Source organism: Capricornis sumatraensis, chromosome 15 (assembly GCF_032405125.1).
Source record: "Capricornis sumatraensis isolate serow.1 chromosome 15, serow.2, whole genome shotgun sequence".
Classification (NCBI taxonomy): Eukaryota; Metazoa; Chordata; class Mammalia; order Artiodactyla; family Bovidae; genus Capricornis; species Capricornis sumatraensis.
Window position 1 is genome coordinate 75,788,331 of NC_091083.1, and position 13,633 is coordinate 75,801,963.

The window sequence follows — 13,633 nt, forward strand, 5'->3', positions numbered from 1 at the left end:
TTACCAACTGAGCCACCAGGGAATGTAAAATAATTACCACAATAAGTGTGTGTGTGGTGATAACTTTTAGGATCTAGTCTTTTAACAGCTTTTAACTATATAGTAGTGAAGTCGCTTGCTCAGTCGTGTCCAACCCTTTGCGACCCCATGGACTGTAGCCCACCAGGCTCCTCCATCCATGGGATTTTCCAGGCAAGAGTACTGGAGTGGGTTGCCATTTCCTTCTCCAGAGGATCTTCCTGACCCAGGGATTGAACCCAGGTCTTTCGCATTGCGGGTAGACGCTTTACCGTCTGAGCCACCAGGGAAGTTCCCCAACTATATAATAAAGTATTGTTAATTATAATCACCATACTATACATGAGGTCCCCAGAATTTATTCATTATATAGCTAGAAATTTTGACTTTTGAAAACCTTCACCCATTTCCCCCAACCCCTGGGCAACCACCGTTCTACCATTTGTGTGTGTGTGTGTGTATGTGTGTGTGTGCGCGTGCGCACATACGTGCTTAATCTCTCAGTGGTGGTCGACTCTTTGTGACCCCATGGATTGTAACCCACCAGGCTCCTCTGTCCATGGAATTTTTCAGACAATACTGGAGTGGGTTGTCATTTTCTACTCCAGGGGATCTTCCCAACCCAGGGCTTGAACCCTTACCTCTTATGTCTACCTGCATTGGCAGGCAGGTTCTTTACCAACTGCGCCAGTCACGTAGGAGTGAGAACACAAAGGATTTGTCTTTCTCTGTCTCGCTTATCTCACTCAGCATAATGCCCTCAAGGACTGTCCACACTGCCACAGAAGGCAGGGTTTCCTTCTTTTCTGTGGCTGAACAACATTGTAAAATGTAAAAACCAATATCAAATTCCCAAAACAAAAGCTTCAAAGAAAGATTTTGATGGAAGCAGAAAAGTTATTGTCAACTTAGACAAACAAAGGGGCTTCCTTGATAGCTCAGTTGGTAAAGAATCCGCCTGCAACACAGGAGACCCCGTTGGATTCCTGGGTCCGGAAGATCCACTGGAGAATGGATAGGCTACCCACTCTAGTATTCTTGGGCTTCCCTCGTGGCTCAACTGGTAAAGAATCCGCCTGCACTGCGGGAGACCTGGGTTCGATCCCTGGGTTGGGAAGATCCCCTGGAGAAGGGAAAGGCTACCCACTCCAGAATTCTGGCCTGGAGAATTCCATGGACTGCATAACCCGTGGGGTCACAAATAGTCAGACACGACTGAGCGACTTCTACTTTCACTTTAGACAAACCAAAGGAATCGAAATAATCATCACTGACAGGACAGAGAAATGTTACACTATTAATCTGCAAACACAGCTCCAAATACTGTGAAATGTACACAAAATTTAAACATCTTTGGGGAGTGGGAAGAATTTGGAGATTGAGATTGACATATAGCACTACTATGTATGAAATAGATGGTTCATGAGAACCTGCTGTGTAACCCAGGGAACTCAGTGCTCTGTGATGACCTAAACGGGAAGGGAATCTTGAAAAGAGTGGATATATTAAACATGTATACGTATAACTGATCTCAGTTTGCTCCACAACAGAAACTAACACAACATTGTAAAGCAACTATACTCCAATAGAAATTTTAAAAAAGAAAGCAGGGACTCAACAGATATGTGTACCACAGTGTTCAAAGCAGCATCCTTTACAATAAGTAGAAACAACCCAAACGGATGATGAATGAATGGATAAACAAAATGTAGTAGATTCATGCATGTGTGTGCTCGGTCACTTCAGTCGTGTCCAGCTCTTTGCCTCCCTATGGGCTGGAGCCCACAAGGCTCCTCTGTCCATGGGATTCTCCAGGCAGGAGTACTGGAGTGGGTTGCCATGCCCCCTCGAGGGGCTCTTCCCAACCCAGGGGTGGAACCTGTGTCTCCTGTGCCTGCTGCCTTGCAGGTGGATTTTTTACCCACTGGGCCACCTGGGAAGTCCAGTATATTCATACAGGGGAATTAGTATTCAGTCTTTAAAAGGGAGGAAATTTTGACACATGGGAGAACATGAGTGAACCTTGAAAACATTATGCTAAGTGGAATACTGTTGTTGTTTAGTTACTAAGTCGTGTCCAGCTCTTTGCGACCCCATAGACTGTAGCTTCCCAGGCTCCTCTACAGGATTTCAGAATACTGAAGTGGATTGCTATTTCCTTCTCCAGGAAATCTTCCCGACCCAGGGACTGAACACACGTCTCCTGCTTGACAGGCAGATTCTTTACCACTGAGCCACCTGGGAGGCCTCTAAATGGAATAAACCTGACACAAAAGGACAAATACTGTATGATTCTACTAAGTGAAGTACGTAGAATAGTCAAGCTCATAGAGACAGAAGTAGAAGGATGGTTACCAGGGGCAGAATGAGCAGGAATGGAGAGGGGTATTGAAGGCGTACCAAGCTTTAGTTTTGCCAGATGAAAAGAGTTCTCTGGTTGGATGGCGGTGATGGTTATGTGAAGGGACTTGATGCCATTGAACTGTAGACTTAAAAATAGTTATAATGTAAGTTTCATGTTATGCATGTTTTACTACAGTAAAAAAAGAATCTTAAAAAATAAGCATGTTTGGGTCCCCAAGGAAACCGGAATAAATTCTCTAAAGTACAAATAGTACAGATTATATTCTTTGATCACTTTTGTTATGAGAAATGAATAGCAAAAAGGAAAGAAACAACAAAAAATTTTAACCTCAGAATTCCATAAGTCTTCTTAAACATCAGTTCCATGGGAGAGGAAATTTAAAATAAAATTTAGGAATAAGTATATCAAAAAGAATAATAATGAAAATCTCATGAGATGAAGTCTGGGAAAAGCTAAGGTCATGTTCAGAGGGAAATTCATAGCATGAAACATATTTCTAAACATTGAGGATGAAAATAATGAATTGAAGATGTGACTGAGAATTGAGGGGGAAGCAACACCAACCAATCTACAAAAGCAGAAGAAGAGATTAATAAATATTAAAAAATTAGATAAAGATACTATAAAGAGATTAATAAAGATAAAATAAAGAATTAGAAAGCAGAGAAAGAGTAGACCAGATAAACAAATTTCAGATTTGATTCTTTTAAGGAGGAAAAAAAAATCCCACAAAATAAAATGGAAAACTGATGAACTTCTCTAATAAAAAGTAAAAGGAAAACACAGATACGAGATATTAGAAATTAGAATTTGACCACAAATTTAAAGGAAATAAAAATAACTACAAGAATATGCAAATTGGTATGCTTCACTGAACAGTGTGTGTGTATCTATATACATATATAATATTTAGGTGAAAAATACACACTGTTCTAAATATGATTAGTACGAGAAGTGCCTGTATGTCAAACTCAGTAGTTTTCTTTATATTCCAAAAATAACCAGTTAGAAAATATCCTGGGGAATAGATAGTAAGAAAACTACTGACCTATGGCGGCGGGAGGAAAGTGCAAACGTTCTTAAGGGATTTATTTATCTTTTGTATTTAACAAACCCTTATACAATATAGGGCTTACCATGTGCCAGGCATATTTAATCCTTAACATCCCTAGAAGGTAGGTTTAATCATTATCCACATTTTTCAGATGTAAAGCCTGAGGCACAGAGAGGTTAAGTAACTTTGCCAAAGTCACCCAGCGTACAAGCGGAACCAGATTTCAAAGTGCAGGCGGCTTCCAGCATCTCTGTTCTTTGCTGTTATGCTGTACAGGGAATAAGTGCAAAGATATACCATGTTTCAGGAGGGAAGATCCGATATCATCAAATAACTTATTCACAACTGAACTGGGCTTTCTCACAAGGGCTGAGATGCTGACCGTCTAGACGTCGAGGGTGACTGTCAGCAGAATGGCGCCCCCCCCCCAGGGGTGCACCGAGTCGTGCAGGGGTCCCTGAGGAAGCCACAGGTCAGAGCGGACCCCCTCCTCTGAGTCTGACAATGTCAATGTGCTGGCCCTTTCTAACTCGGCACACAATCTCCTCCTCTCTAAGATTCAGGAGATGGTCCACTCGGAGGTTGCTGCCTATGACTCGGGCCGACCAGGGCCCCTGCTGGGCCGCCCGGCGATGCTGGCCAGCCACATGAGCGCCCTCAGCCAGTCCCAGCTCATTTCTCAGATGGGCATCCGGAGCGGCATCGCCCACAGCTCCCCATCACCCCCAGGGAGCAAGTCAGCGACCCCCTCTCCCTCCAGTTCAACTCAGGAGGAGGAATCGGAGGCACATTTCAAGGTACGTGGGGATAGAGATGCCAAGGCTTCAGATGCCTTAGAATGCCTTCCCGTCAGCAAGGGACAGGCCCTGTGGGGAAATGGGCATCGCCTACCTCTAGAAAAGACTACAAGAGTATAACTGTCCCTGTTGTCAGAAAACAAGGAAAATTCTGGGAAAACATGATGACATCTAATTCCTCAATGGCCAGTGGGTCATTTCGGTGGCATTGATGGCATTGGCAAGATCCTCAGGGCCACATTTTGAGGCCACTCTGACCTTTCAGGAGGTCCACAGAGATGTGCGGCCCAGCACAGGACACCTCTGGGCATCACTGTGGGAGGGAGCATTAAAAACAACCCCCCATTGGGGACATGACCCCCCGCATATCCCTGGAACCAGGGGTTGTCCTGCTTCTTCAAGAACATGCCAGGGAATGAGAGCTCACCACCTGTCCAGCTCCTGACCTTTCTTTGCACTGACCCCAAGCCTCCCTCCCTGTCAAAGAGCATCTTGTTTTATTGGAGCAGGAAACAGAGACCCATCAAAGCCAAGGATGCTTGTGCTTGCCTGGAATCTCCCAGTGAGCTGCTGGTAAAATCAAGACTTGCTCCCACAATGCCTGCCTCCCTTTCTTCTTCATAAGGGCCTCTCACCTCTTTCCATGTAGGGTCCCTGAAGAGGCCTGGGGCAGTAACCATGGCATCCATCAGAAACCCTGACATCCTGGCTGGGGTGGGCACATCTGGATCCTGGTCTAGCTTTACCCTCAGGGTAACTTGGTCACTACTGTAGTCCAGGCAGGAAGTGCTTTTAATTTAATTTGTATTTAACAAAGCCTTCTAAAACACTTCCATGGGGCAGATACTATTCTAAGGACATGACAGGTATTAATCCATATAATCTTTATTACAACCCTATGTGGTAGGTGCCTTTATTATCTCTGATTGGCACATGGGGAAACCAAGGCATAGAGAAGTCAAGTGACTTATCAGGTGTCACAGAACCAGGATTTAAACCAAGATGGTTGTAGTCTGGCTCCAGCACACGTACTCTTAAACCACCCGCAATGCCCCATCTGCTCGGCAGACAGAACTGAGGCTTGGAGAGGTGGGTGACCACAGAGAAACACTCAAGAACAGGACTGATGTGGCCACAGACTGCCCCTCACTGTCCCTCAGACCTGCAGACCCAAGTCTGGCCCATGGTTTCCTTATCAGTTTACGATATTACCTTCATTTTCTTGGAGCATTAGAGCCACAGTCTTCGTAGCAGGATCCATAGCCATTGGCCAAAATCCCTGGTCCTTGGGTGGCCTGGGAGTCCTAGTCGGTGGGGGACGTGCCCACCCCCTCCATCCTGGAAGCCAGGTGCCCACAGTACTGAGATCCTGGAGTCTGACTGCATCAGAGGCCAGGTATCCAGGGTGAGGTCACCCTGCTGACAGTTATATTAATCTCTCTTCCATCCAGCAACTTCAAAGAGGGTCAGAGGGACTAAGCCACCTGCCCCAAGTCGCAGAGCCGCAATGTGGTGGAAGAGACCGGTCTTATTCAATCAAGAATAATCTTTGGGGATTATTTGTGATCACAAGAGGGGAGAGGTGTTAAGAAAAAAAATATATATCCAAAACTTGGAAATAGTCCAAAAACAGATAACTGCACAGTCTTTCAATGGCATATCACTGCCTCATCGAATAGGCTTAAGAATTATCTGATGATTCTCTGGGAGATTATACCTTCTGTTTGATCCCTCCCTTATTATTGATGGGGGCTTTTACATTCTGTAAAGGAAGATGTTAACTTGGGGTGGGGGGAAAATGATGAAGAGGTAAGCAATTTTTGTTTGATTACAAGGCAAATTAATTTTTCCCTGTAGAGACACAAATGACTTCTGTGCAGCAGAAAAGACTAAAGGCCCAGAGGTGATAGTCTTATTGCTCTATAGGGCAGTAACTTGTTTCTTTCTCTTGAGTTTTTCTGAATGAACTTTACCATCATTCTGAATGAAAAACCCAGGGCTCGTACCCAGAGCATGTGTGCACACTCGCTTGTGTGTGATCTATGTGTGTGTGTATTCAAGCCCAGGGGGTGGCCAGGGCATTGCCGACGTGTGAGCAGGGCTGGGCAAGCTGGGAAAAGCTAAGGACGATCCAGCTCAGCCTAGGCTGGGTCGGTTAGCTGGAGGTCCTGGGCTCCTCTGGTTTGCTAACTCCCCTCACCCGGGCAGATGTCGGGAGAAAAGAGACCTTCAGCTGATCCTGGCAAAAAGGCCAAGAACCCAAAGAAGAAGAAGAAGAAGGATCCCAATGAGCCGCAGAAACCTGTGTCAGCCTACGCACTCTTCTTCAGAGACACTCAGGCTGCCATCAAGGGACAGAACCCCAGCGCGACCTTCGGGGATGTGTCCAAAATCGTGGCCTCCATGTGGGACAGCTTGGGAGAGGAGCAGAAGCAGGTGAGCGCGCATCCCTTTCTGGGCCATCCCCCAAGGCTCTGTAGTCAGACCTGGAAGGTCTAGAACCAGGCCCAGCCTCTGGAACTAGGGGAACTAGCCTCTGCCCAGCCTCTGCTGAGGACTCTACTGGGCTCACTTTGCCCATCTGTAAACTGGGGAGGTAGGGCCGGTCCCATTTGGCTGTTCTGTAGCTGTGTTCACTAGCGACTTGGTTAAGTGGGAGAGGAAACTGGACCTCTGCTGCCTCATCTGTTAAATGGGAACAAGCATCTCCATCCATCGTGTGCCTCCAACTCTGAAAGTCTGGGGTCCAGGTCACAGCTTTCCTGCCCACTGGCCGTAAGCCTGTGGCTGCCCCTCAAGGGCCTGCGGGGGGAACAGAAGCAGACCTAGCTCAGAGGTTAGTGCCAGTTACCAGCCCTATGAGCTCAGGCTGACCACCTGACCTCTTCCTGATAGCACCCACATCTTGGATCTTTCAGGCCTACAAGAGGAAGACCGAAGCAGCAAAGAAGGAGTATCTGAAGGCTCTGGCAGCCTACAGGGCCAGCCTTGTTTCCAAGGTAACATCTGGGATCCCTAAGCCCAGTCCTTGAGGAATAGAGCAAGAACTGAAGTCCATGGGAACGGTCAACACCACAGGTCTTGAAAGGGATGGATAAGACCAATGTGGTCCCTTTTCTGGGCTTCCCAGGTGGCACTAGTGGTAAAGAACCCACCTGCCAATGCAGGAGACATAAGAGACCTGGGTTCAGTCCGTGGGTGGGAAAGATCCCCTGGAGGAGGGCATGGCAACCCACTCCAGTATTCTTGCCTGGAGAATCCCCATGGACAGAGGAGCCTGGAGAGCTATAGTCCACAGAGTCACACAGAGTCAGACTCAACTGAACAACTTAGCACACACGCACGCAGCCCCTTCTCTGGGGTACCTCCTGTGTGCCAGCTCCTGCTGAGTACTTTACATGCATCTCATTTCACATGATTCTTCAAACAAGAACCCAGTACACAGAGGAGTTAAGCAACTTGCCTGGAAGTATCCAGTCTGTTAAATGGCTGTACTAGGATTCAAACCCAGTTTTGCCCGTCTTCAAAACTGGCCTTTACTCCTGTCCTACGCTCAGCCTTCTCTGTCGACACCAGTATCACAGGAGGCTCAGCATGGTGGTGGTTGCGTGGTCCAAGCCGGGGAGGGAGGTGATCTGGCAGCTGCTACAGAGGACATGGTTTCTGACTTGGGCCAGAAAGGGTCAAGCAAAGAGGGTGTCCCAAATCAAGGGAACAGCTCATGCCAAGGCACAGAGGCTGGGAGAAGCCCACGGAGAGGATAGCCCAGCTGGGTGATGCTCGTGCCTCGGGCCAGGCTGAGAAGCATGGGTTCGCCCGTGGACAGGGGAACCCCCGGGGATTAAAATATGGGGTGGTTGGATGGTCAGAGCCAAGGGTGGTGGGTCCTGAGTGATCTCTCGTGAGTCCCTTGCTCTCCCCTGAGGGGCACGAGAGCCAGCCAGTGGGTTACAAAACCACATGGGTCTCGTGGCCCAAGTTCCAGCTTATCCACGTTGGTTCCAGCTTATCCGGATTGGTGTCTGTTTCCTTCCAGAGCTCCCCTGACCAGGGTGAGACCAAGAGCGCTCAGGTGAACCCTCCGGCCAAGATGCTCCCCCCCAAACAGCCCATGTACGCCATGCCGGGCCTGGCCTCCTTCCTGACGCCATCTGACCTGCAGGCCTTCCGCAGTGGGGCCTCCCCTGCCAGCCTCGCCCGGACGCTGGGCTCCAAGTCGCTGCTGCCCAGCCTCAGCGCCTCCCCGCCGCCACCGCCCTCCTTCCCTCTCAGCACACCCCTGCACCAGCAGCTGCCACTGCCACCCCACGCCCAGGGCACCCTCCTCAGCCCACCTGTCAGCATGTCCCCAGCCCCCCAGCCTCCCGTCCTGCCCACTCCCATGGCACTCCAGGTGCAGCTGGCCGTGAGCCCCTCACCTCCAGGGCCACAGGTAAGCAGGACCCAGTGAGAATGCACTCCTGGGGAACCCCCTTGCGGAAAGGGAAGGCAGCTTGGGGTTCTAAATACTGGCCCTGCCACTCATGGCCTGTGAAACCTCAGCCTTGGCACTTTACCCCTCTGAGCCTCAGTGACCACATCTGTGAAATGGGATGAGTATGCCTCGCCTGAGATGCACTGGCTGCAGAGAACAGCTGGCAGGTTGCCAGGTGGATTCTTCAGATTCCTAGGGTATCCCAGGCCCTCCTCTCTCAGCTTCTGTCCATTCCTGCTCTCTGGCCAGAGAGACTGAGGCCACAGAGCCTTAGCTCCTGGCTCTCCCCAAAGCCTTTGAAGCTTGACCCCTGCTAATTGCTCCACGGACACTGGGAATTACAAGGCCTGCTTGACCCTGGAAGGTCATGCAGCCCACTAAGTCCATTTTACAGAGTGGGAAACTGAGGTCCAGGGAAGGAAAGTCCTTCACCACCAGCACCCCACTCTTGCAGCTAAGACTAGGACTGGATTTTCCAGAAGGTGCTCTACCAGGGAAAAGAAAGAAGTGGTCCAGGCAGACGGGCAGAGCAGAAATTTCGTATAAGCCGGGGCAGTGTCTCTGGGAACAGCCCCATCCCCATGCTGCCTGAGAGGCACCCCTTTGGCTCTCCTTTGCTCACCGCCTCCTCCTCCCCCCCCTCGGCAGGACTTCCCTCACATCTCTGAGTTCCCCAGCGGTTCCGGATCCCGCTCCCCTGGCCCGCCCAACCCCACGAGCAGCGGAGACTGGGACAGCAGTTACCCCAGCACCGAGTGTGGCGTCAGCACCTGCAGGTGGGCCCTCACCCCCACCCCTGCCCACGGTGGGCGCTGCTGATGTGAGTAGCATGAGGATGGGGTGACAGGGTGGAAAGGGCAACGGGGACACTGCAGATCACTGTCACCTGCAGGAGGGCCTCGTGGGCACCAGGTGCCCGGCGTCGTCAGGAGAGGAAGTAGAACAAAGCAAGGACCCATAGGGACTCAGCTGTCTGGGGCCAGGCCTGTGGGGGACACCGAGGCCCATCTTCGCTCTTGCTGTTTTTCCTTCCATCCTATTATTTTTCTTTTCCTTTATTTTTTTTTAAGATTTATTCATTTATTTAGTCCTCCCTGGTGGCTCAGATAGTAAAGCATCTGCCTGCAGTGCAGGAGACCCAGATTCGACCCTAGGTCAGGGAAATCCCCTGAAGAAGGACATGGCCTGCTCCAGTTATTCTTGCCTGGAGGATTCCACGGGCAGATTTATTTATTTTTGGCTGCACTGGTCTTTGTTGTGGCTCACCGGGCTCTAGAGCTCAGGCTCAGTAGTTGTGGCGCAGGAGCTTAGTTGCCCCGAGCCTCGTGGAATCTTCCTGGAGCAGGGATGGAACCCGCCTGGCGCGCCTCGTGGAATCTTCCTGGGGCAGGGGTGGCACCCGCCAGCAGATTCTTCGCCACTGGACCACCAGGGATGTCTCCACCCTGGTTTCTTTTCTCACAAGTGCTTCCGTGTGGCATTCATAGCTAGAGCGACCGTCTTTGGTCAGCTTCCCTCGGAGCAGAGCCTGAAGCGGGAATTTGGTGCCCTTGATGACATATATTTGTTCAGGGAGAACCTGTACCAGTAGAGGGGCTAGGGCAGCAGCTGGGGCAGGGAGGAGCCTAGCGAGGATGTGGCCTCAGCCAGAGACTGGCTTTTATTTTTTAATTAATTTATTTATTATAATTGGAGAATAATCACTTCACAATATTGTGATGGTTTTTGCCACACATCAAGATCAATCGGCCACGGATACACGTGTCCTCCCATCCTGAACCCCCATCACCGCCCCCCCCCCAATTCCTCTGGGTTGTCCCAGAGCACTGGATTTGGGGGCCCTGCTTCGTGCATCCAACTTGCACTGGTCATCTGTTTTCCATATGGTAATATACATGTTTCAGGGCTATTCTCTCTGTCGTTGGCCTGATCTCATGGGAGCTCTGGGCTCCAATCACAGTACAGATTTGGTCCCATTTTTTAAAATAAAATAATTTTTTATTATTTTTTGGCCGCACCAAGCACGGAGATTTGGTCCCAACTTTTAAAAGTTCTAGCTTTTTGTATCCTCAGCGCTGAGGACCAGGTGGTCTCCCACCAGGATTCCAGGAAGGGTGTTTGGTTCCGCATGCGCGCGCGCGTGCGCACACACACACGCACGCACACACACACACGCACACACACACCCCTCCGAGACACACACACACGCACGCGCACACACACACACACCCCCTCCGACGCCGGCCGGTGCATAGTCAAGAGTCAAGACGGGACTGGCCTAGACCTTCACGCATCTCCCGAGGGGCCGCTGAATCCGGGAGGGGATGAACGGCCAGTGAGCGACTATCCCTACGCACTCGGGCTCTGTGTCCAGGGTGGGGGACGGTCACATCAGCTCTGACAGCCCCTCCTCTCTCCCCAGCCTGCTCCCCAGGGATAAATCGCTCTACCTCACCTAAGCCCGTCTCCCTGCCTTCCCTGAGGCTTGCTGGAAGGGCGCTGCTCAGAGCCTGAAGGGCTGACAGCAGAAAAGAGGCCTCGGCAGGAAGCAGGGCGCCGGCGCGGAGCGCAGTGAGACGCCCGGGCCCAGGGCTGAGGCTCTTCCTCACCTCCCGGCAGACTCTGCAGAGGCCGCCCGCCGCCCGCCGCCAGCCCAAAGACCCTGCTGGAACCTCCCGCCCCCTGACCGCTTGCTCCAGGGTTCCTGTGGACCCCGCGCCTCGCCTGCCGCCGTCCCCTCCGTCTGGTCGTCTGGCGCCAGAGCCCATGGTCGCCGGAGCTGCCCCTGGACCGGTGGCCCTGCCGCAGGAAACCACCCCCAGATGCGCCGGGCGGGGGTCGGCTCAGCCCCAGACGTGCAAATCCGGTTTTACAGTGTGAACAAGACATTATGACACTTATAAACTGTTGGCTCCATGTAAGTATTAGTTGACTACGTGTTTTAGAAGCTGTGCTGAAGACACCTGTAAGATTATTTTGTTGGGATGGGGTGGGGCGGAAAGTAGATTCCTTAAAAGTTAAAAAAAAAGAGCATTTTATATGACCCTTAGCACATTTTTTTTAAGTTTTATCTTAAGGGAGACGTGCACAAAAGAGGCTGCCAAACCATCTCACCCTCTGTACAGCAGGAACTGGACAATTTATAGCCACATTCAGAGACATCGTGCTTTTTTTTTTTAAATCATACATTCATCTATTTAAAACAGCCAGCAACTACTTCTATTTACGAGGAACAATCGAGAACAAAATTGCAGTTTCTATCATAAAGTGTGTGTGCTTTGGGGGTTTGGTTTGGGTTTGGGTTCTTAATGTTTGCAGCTGTTTTCTGACCCTGCAAATGTCTGTCTTGGTGCCCAGTGCTTCTCTCGAATTTCTTTATAATAAAACTGATGAAAAGTTGGAAACAAGCCTGTCTCTCTTTACACTTGGTAAGCCAGGGGCAGGCCCTCTGCAGTGGTGCTTGGTGGTGGGATTCGCCAGGACAGAGCCCCTGGTGTCAGTCAGGTTGAGGGCAAAGTCCCCCTTGCCCTTTCTCCATCCCTGAGGGTCTCTGCGGGCGACAGAGCCTGGATGGCCTCAGTCTTGCCATCTGTAGAAGTGGGGCGATGACGGTGCCAGCAAGTAGGTTCCCATGGTGATTCAAGGTGCTCTGGCCTTGCGTGATGGCCACACAGGGAGCTCCCATTGGCAGGTAACCACAGTGAGCCCCTCCCAACCACTCCCTTGCCCCCATGGAGCTTCTGTCCTCTGGAAGTTTCCAAGCTGGTAGAGGTGAGAGGTGTGTTCAGGAAAGCAGGAACCCAGGGTGGGAAGAGGGACTCCTCCAAACCCGAGTATAGCAAGCATCTCAGACAGGGAACTCTTAACTGGTTTTCCTGACAGATGTTAGGGGTGATAACCTCAAAATAATAATTATGTGAATATTTTAACCATTTCTGGAAAAATCACAATTGCCTGGTGTGGAGGAGCTATGGGGAGACTGCAACTCTTGGGCCTCATGACACAGCTGTTTGGAGATGAGGGGCAGGTTTAGGCACCCCTAAACCAGGCCCATGACCCAGACAGAGGAAGCTCCATGTGCCGGGGTCCAGCCCTGGTGGATCCAGGGTAATTCGAAGTGGAGACAGAATTGGCATCCTCGGAAAAAGCTATTTAATTAGAAGTATAAAAAGAGATTAGAAAGGAAGAGTGTAGTAGGAAAATTAGTGGAGAAAAGAGGCTGAATAACTTGGTTTATGTGGGGTACCAATAAAGCTTTGAAACAAGAAGCTTGCACCACCTACATAGGCCACCAGCGCCCACTTGAATAGTGGAGAGTGCCCCTCCTTGGGCTCCCTCTCGCTTGGATCTTAAAAGCCAGGGCAAAATTAGCAGGCTTGGCGAGCACCCATGCTCCAGATGGGAATTCAGCCAGAAAAACGGAGAACAAGAAAGAACGACACGGGGAAATCAGTCTTTCCAGAAACTGATCCGATTTCTTTATTTTCAGGTTTGCTTATATACCTTTTGTTACACATAGAGACAAATGGAAATTTTAAAGTCACACGGGCGTCAGCAGTCCTGACCTTTATCAAAATCAGGTGCTTCATATAAATGTATACAAAAAGGTCTTAGGGGTTTTACATCACCTTCTGGCCAGGGGGCCTGCTAACATTTTATGATCCTTTCTTTCTGATAACATTCAGTCAACCAGAAACTTATTTTCCAGGGGTGATTTTTCTTAAACCAGGCACCACTCTCCGAAGGTACCAGATAAAGTTGCATTCCTATAGGGTGAGGGTGTAGTGAGTTACAATTAAGAAAGGAATTTACTTAGCCTAAGGTTTAACATGATCAATCTTAAAGGTTAATACTAATTTCTCCTATATGCTAGTTATATATTCATTAACATGTATAAGGGCAGGGGATTTAGCAGCAAACATTGG

General features: G+C 49.8%; 1 protein-coding gene across 2 annotated transcripts in view; it reads left to right on the forward strand.

Annotated features, from left to right (window-relative positions):
• TOX2 (TOX high mobility group box family member 2) overlaps positions 1-11,821 on the forward strand; it is a 153,828-nt gene extending 142,007 nt beyond the window's left edge. The window contains exons 4-9 of one of the 2 annotated variants that reach the window (XM_068987526.1): positions 3,995-4,234; positions 6,443-6,670; positions 7,153-7,233; positions 8,271-8,666; positions 9,357-9,484; positions 11,131-11,821. In XM_068987526.1, coding sequence (XP_068843627.1) covers positions 3,995-4,234; positions 6,443-6,670; positions 7,153-7,233; positions 8,271-8,666; positions 9,357-9,484; positions 11,131-11,167 — 1,110 coding nt within the window. In that variant the 3' untranslated portion in view covers positions 11,168-11,821. The remainder of the gene's footprint in view (positions 1-3,994; positions 4,235-6,442; positions 6,671-7,152; positions 7,234-8,270; positions 8,667-9,356; positions 9,485-11,130) is intronic. The other variant, XM_068987527.1, reaches the window with a different exon arrangement.
• Positions 11,822-13,633: the final 1,812 nt, after the last annotated feature.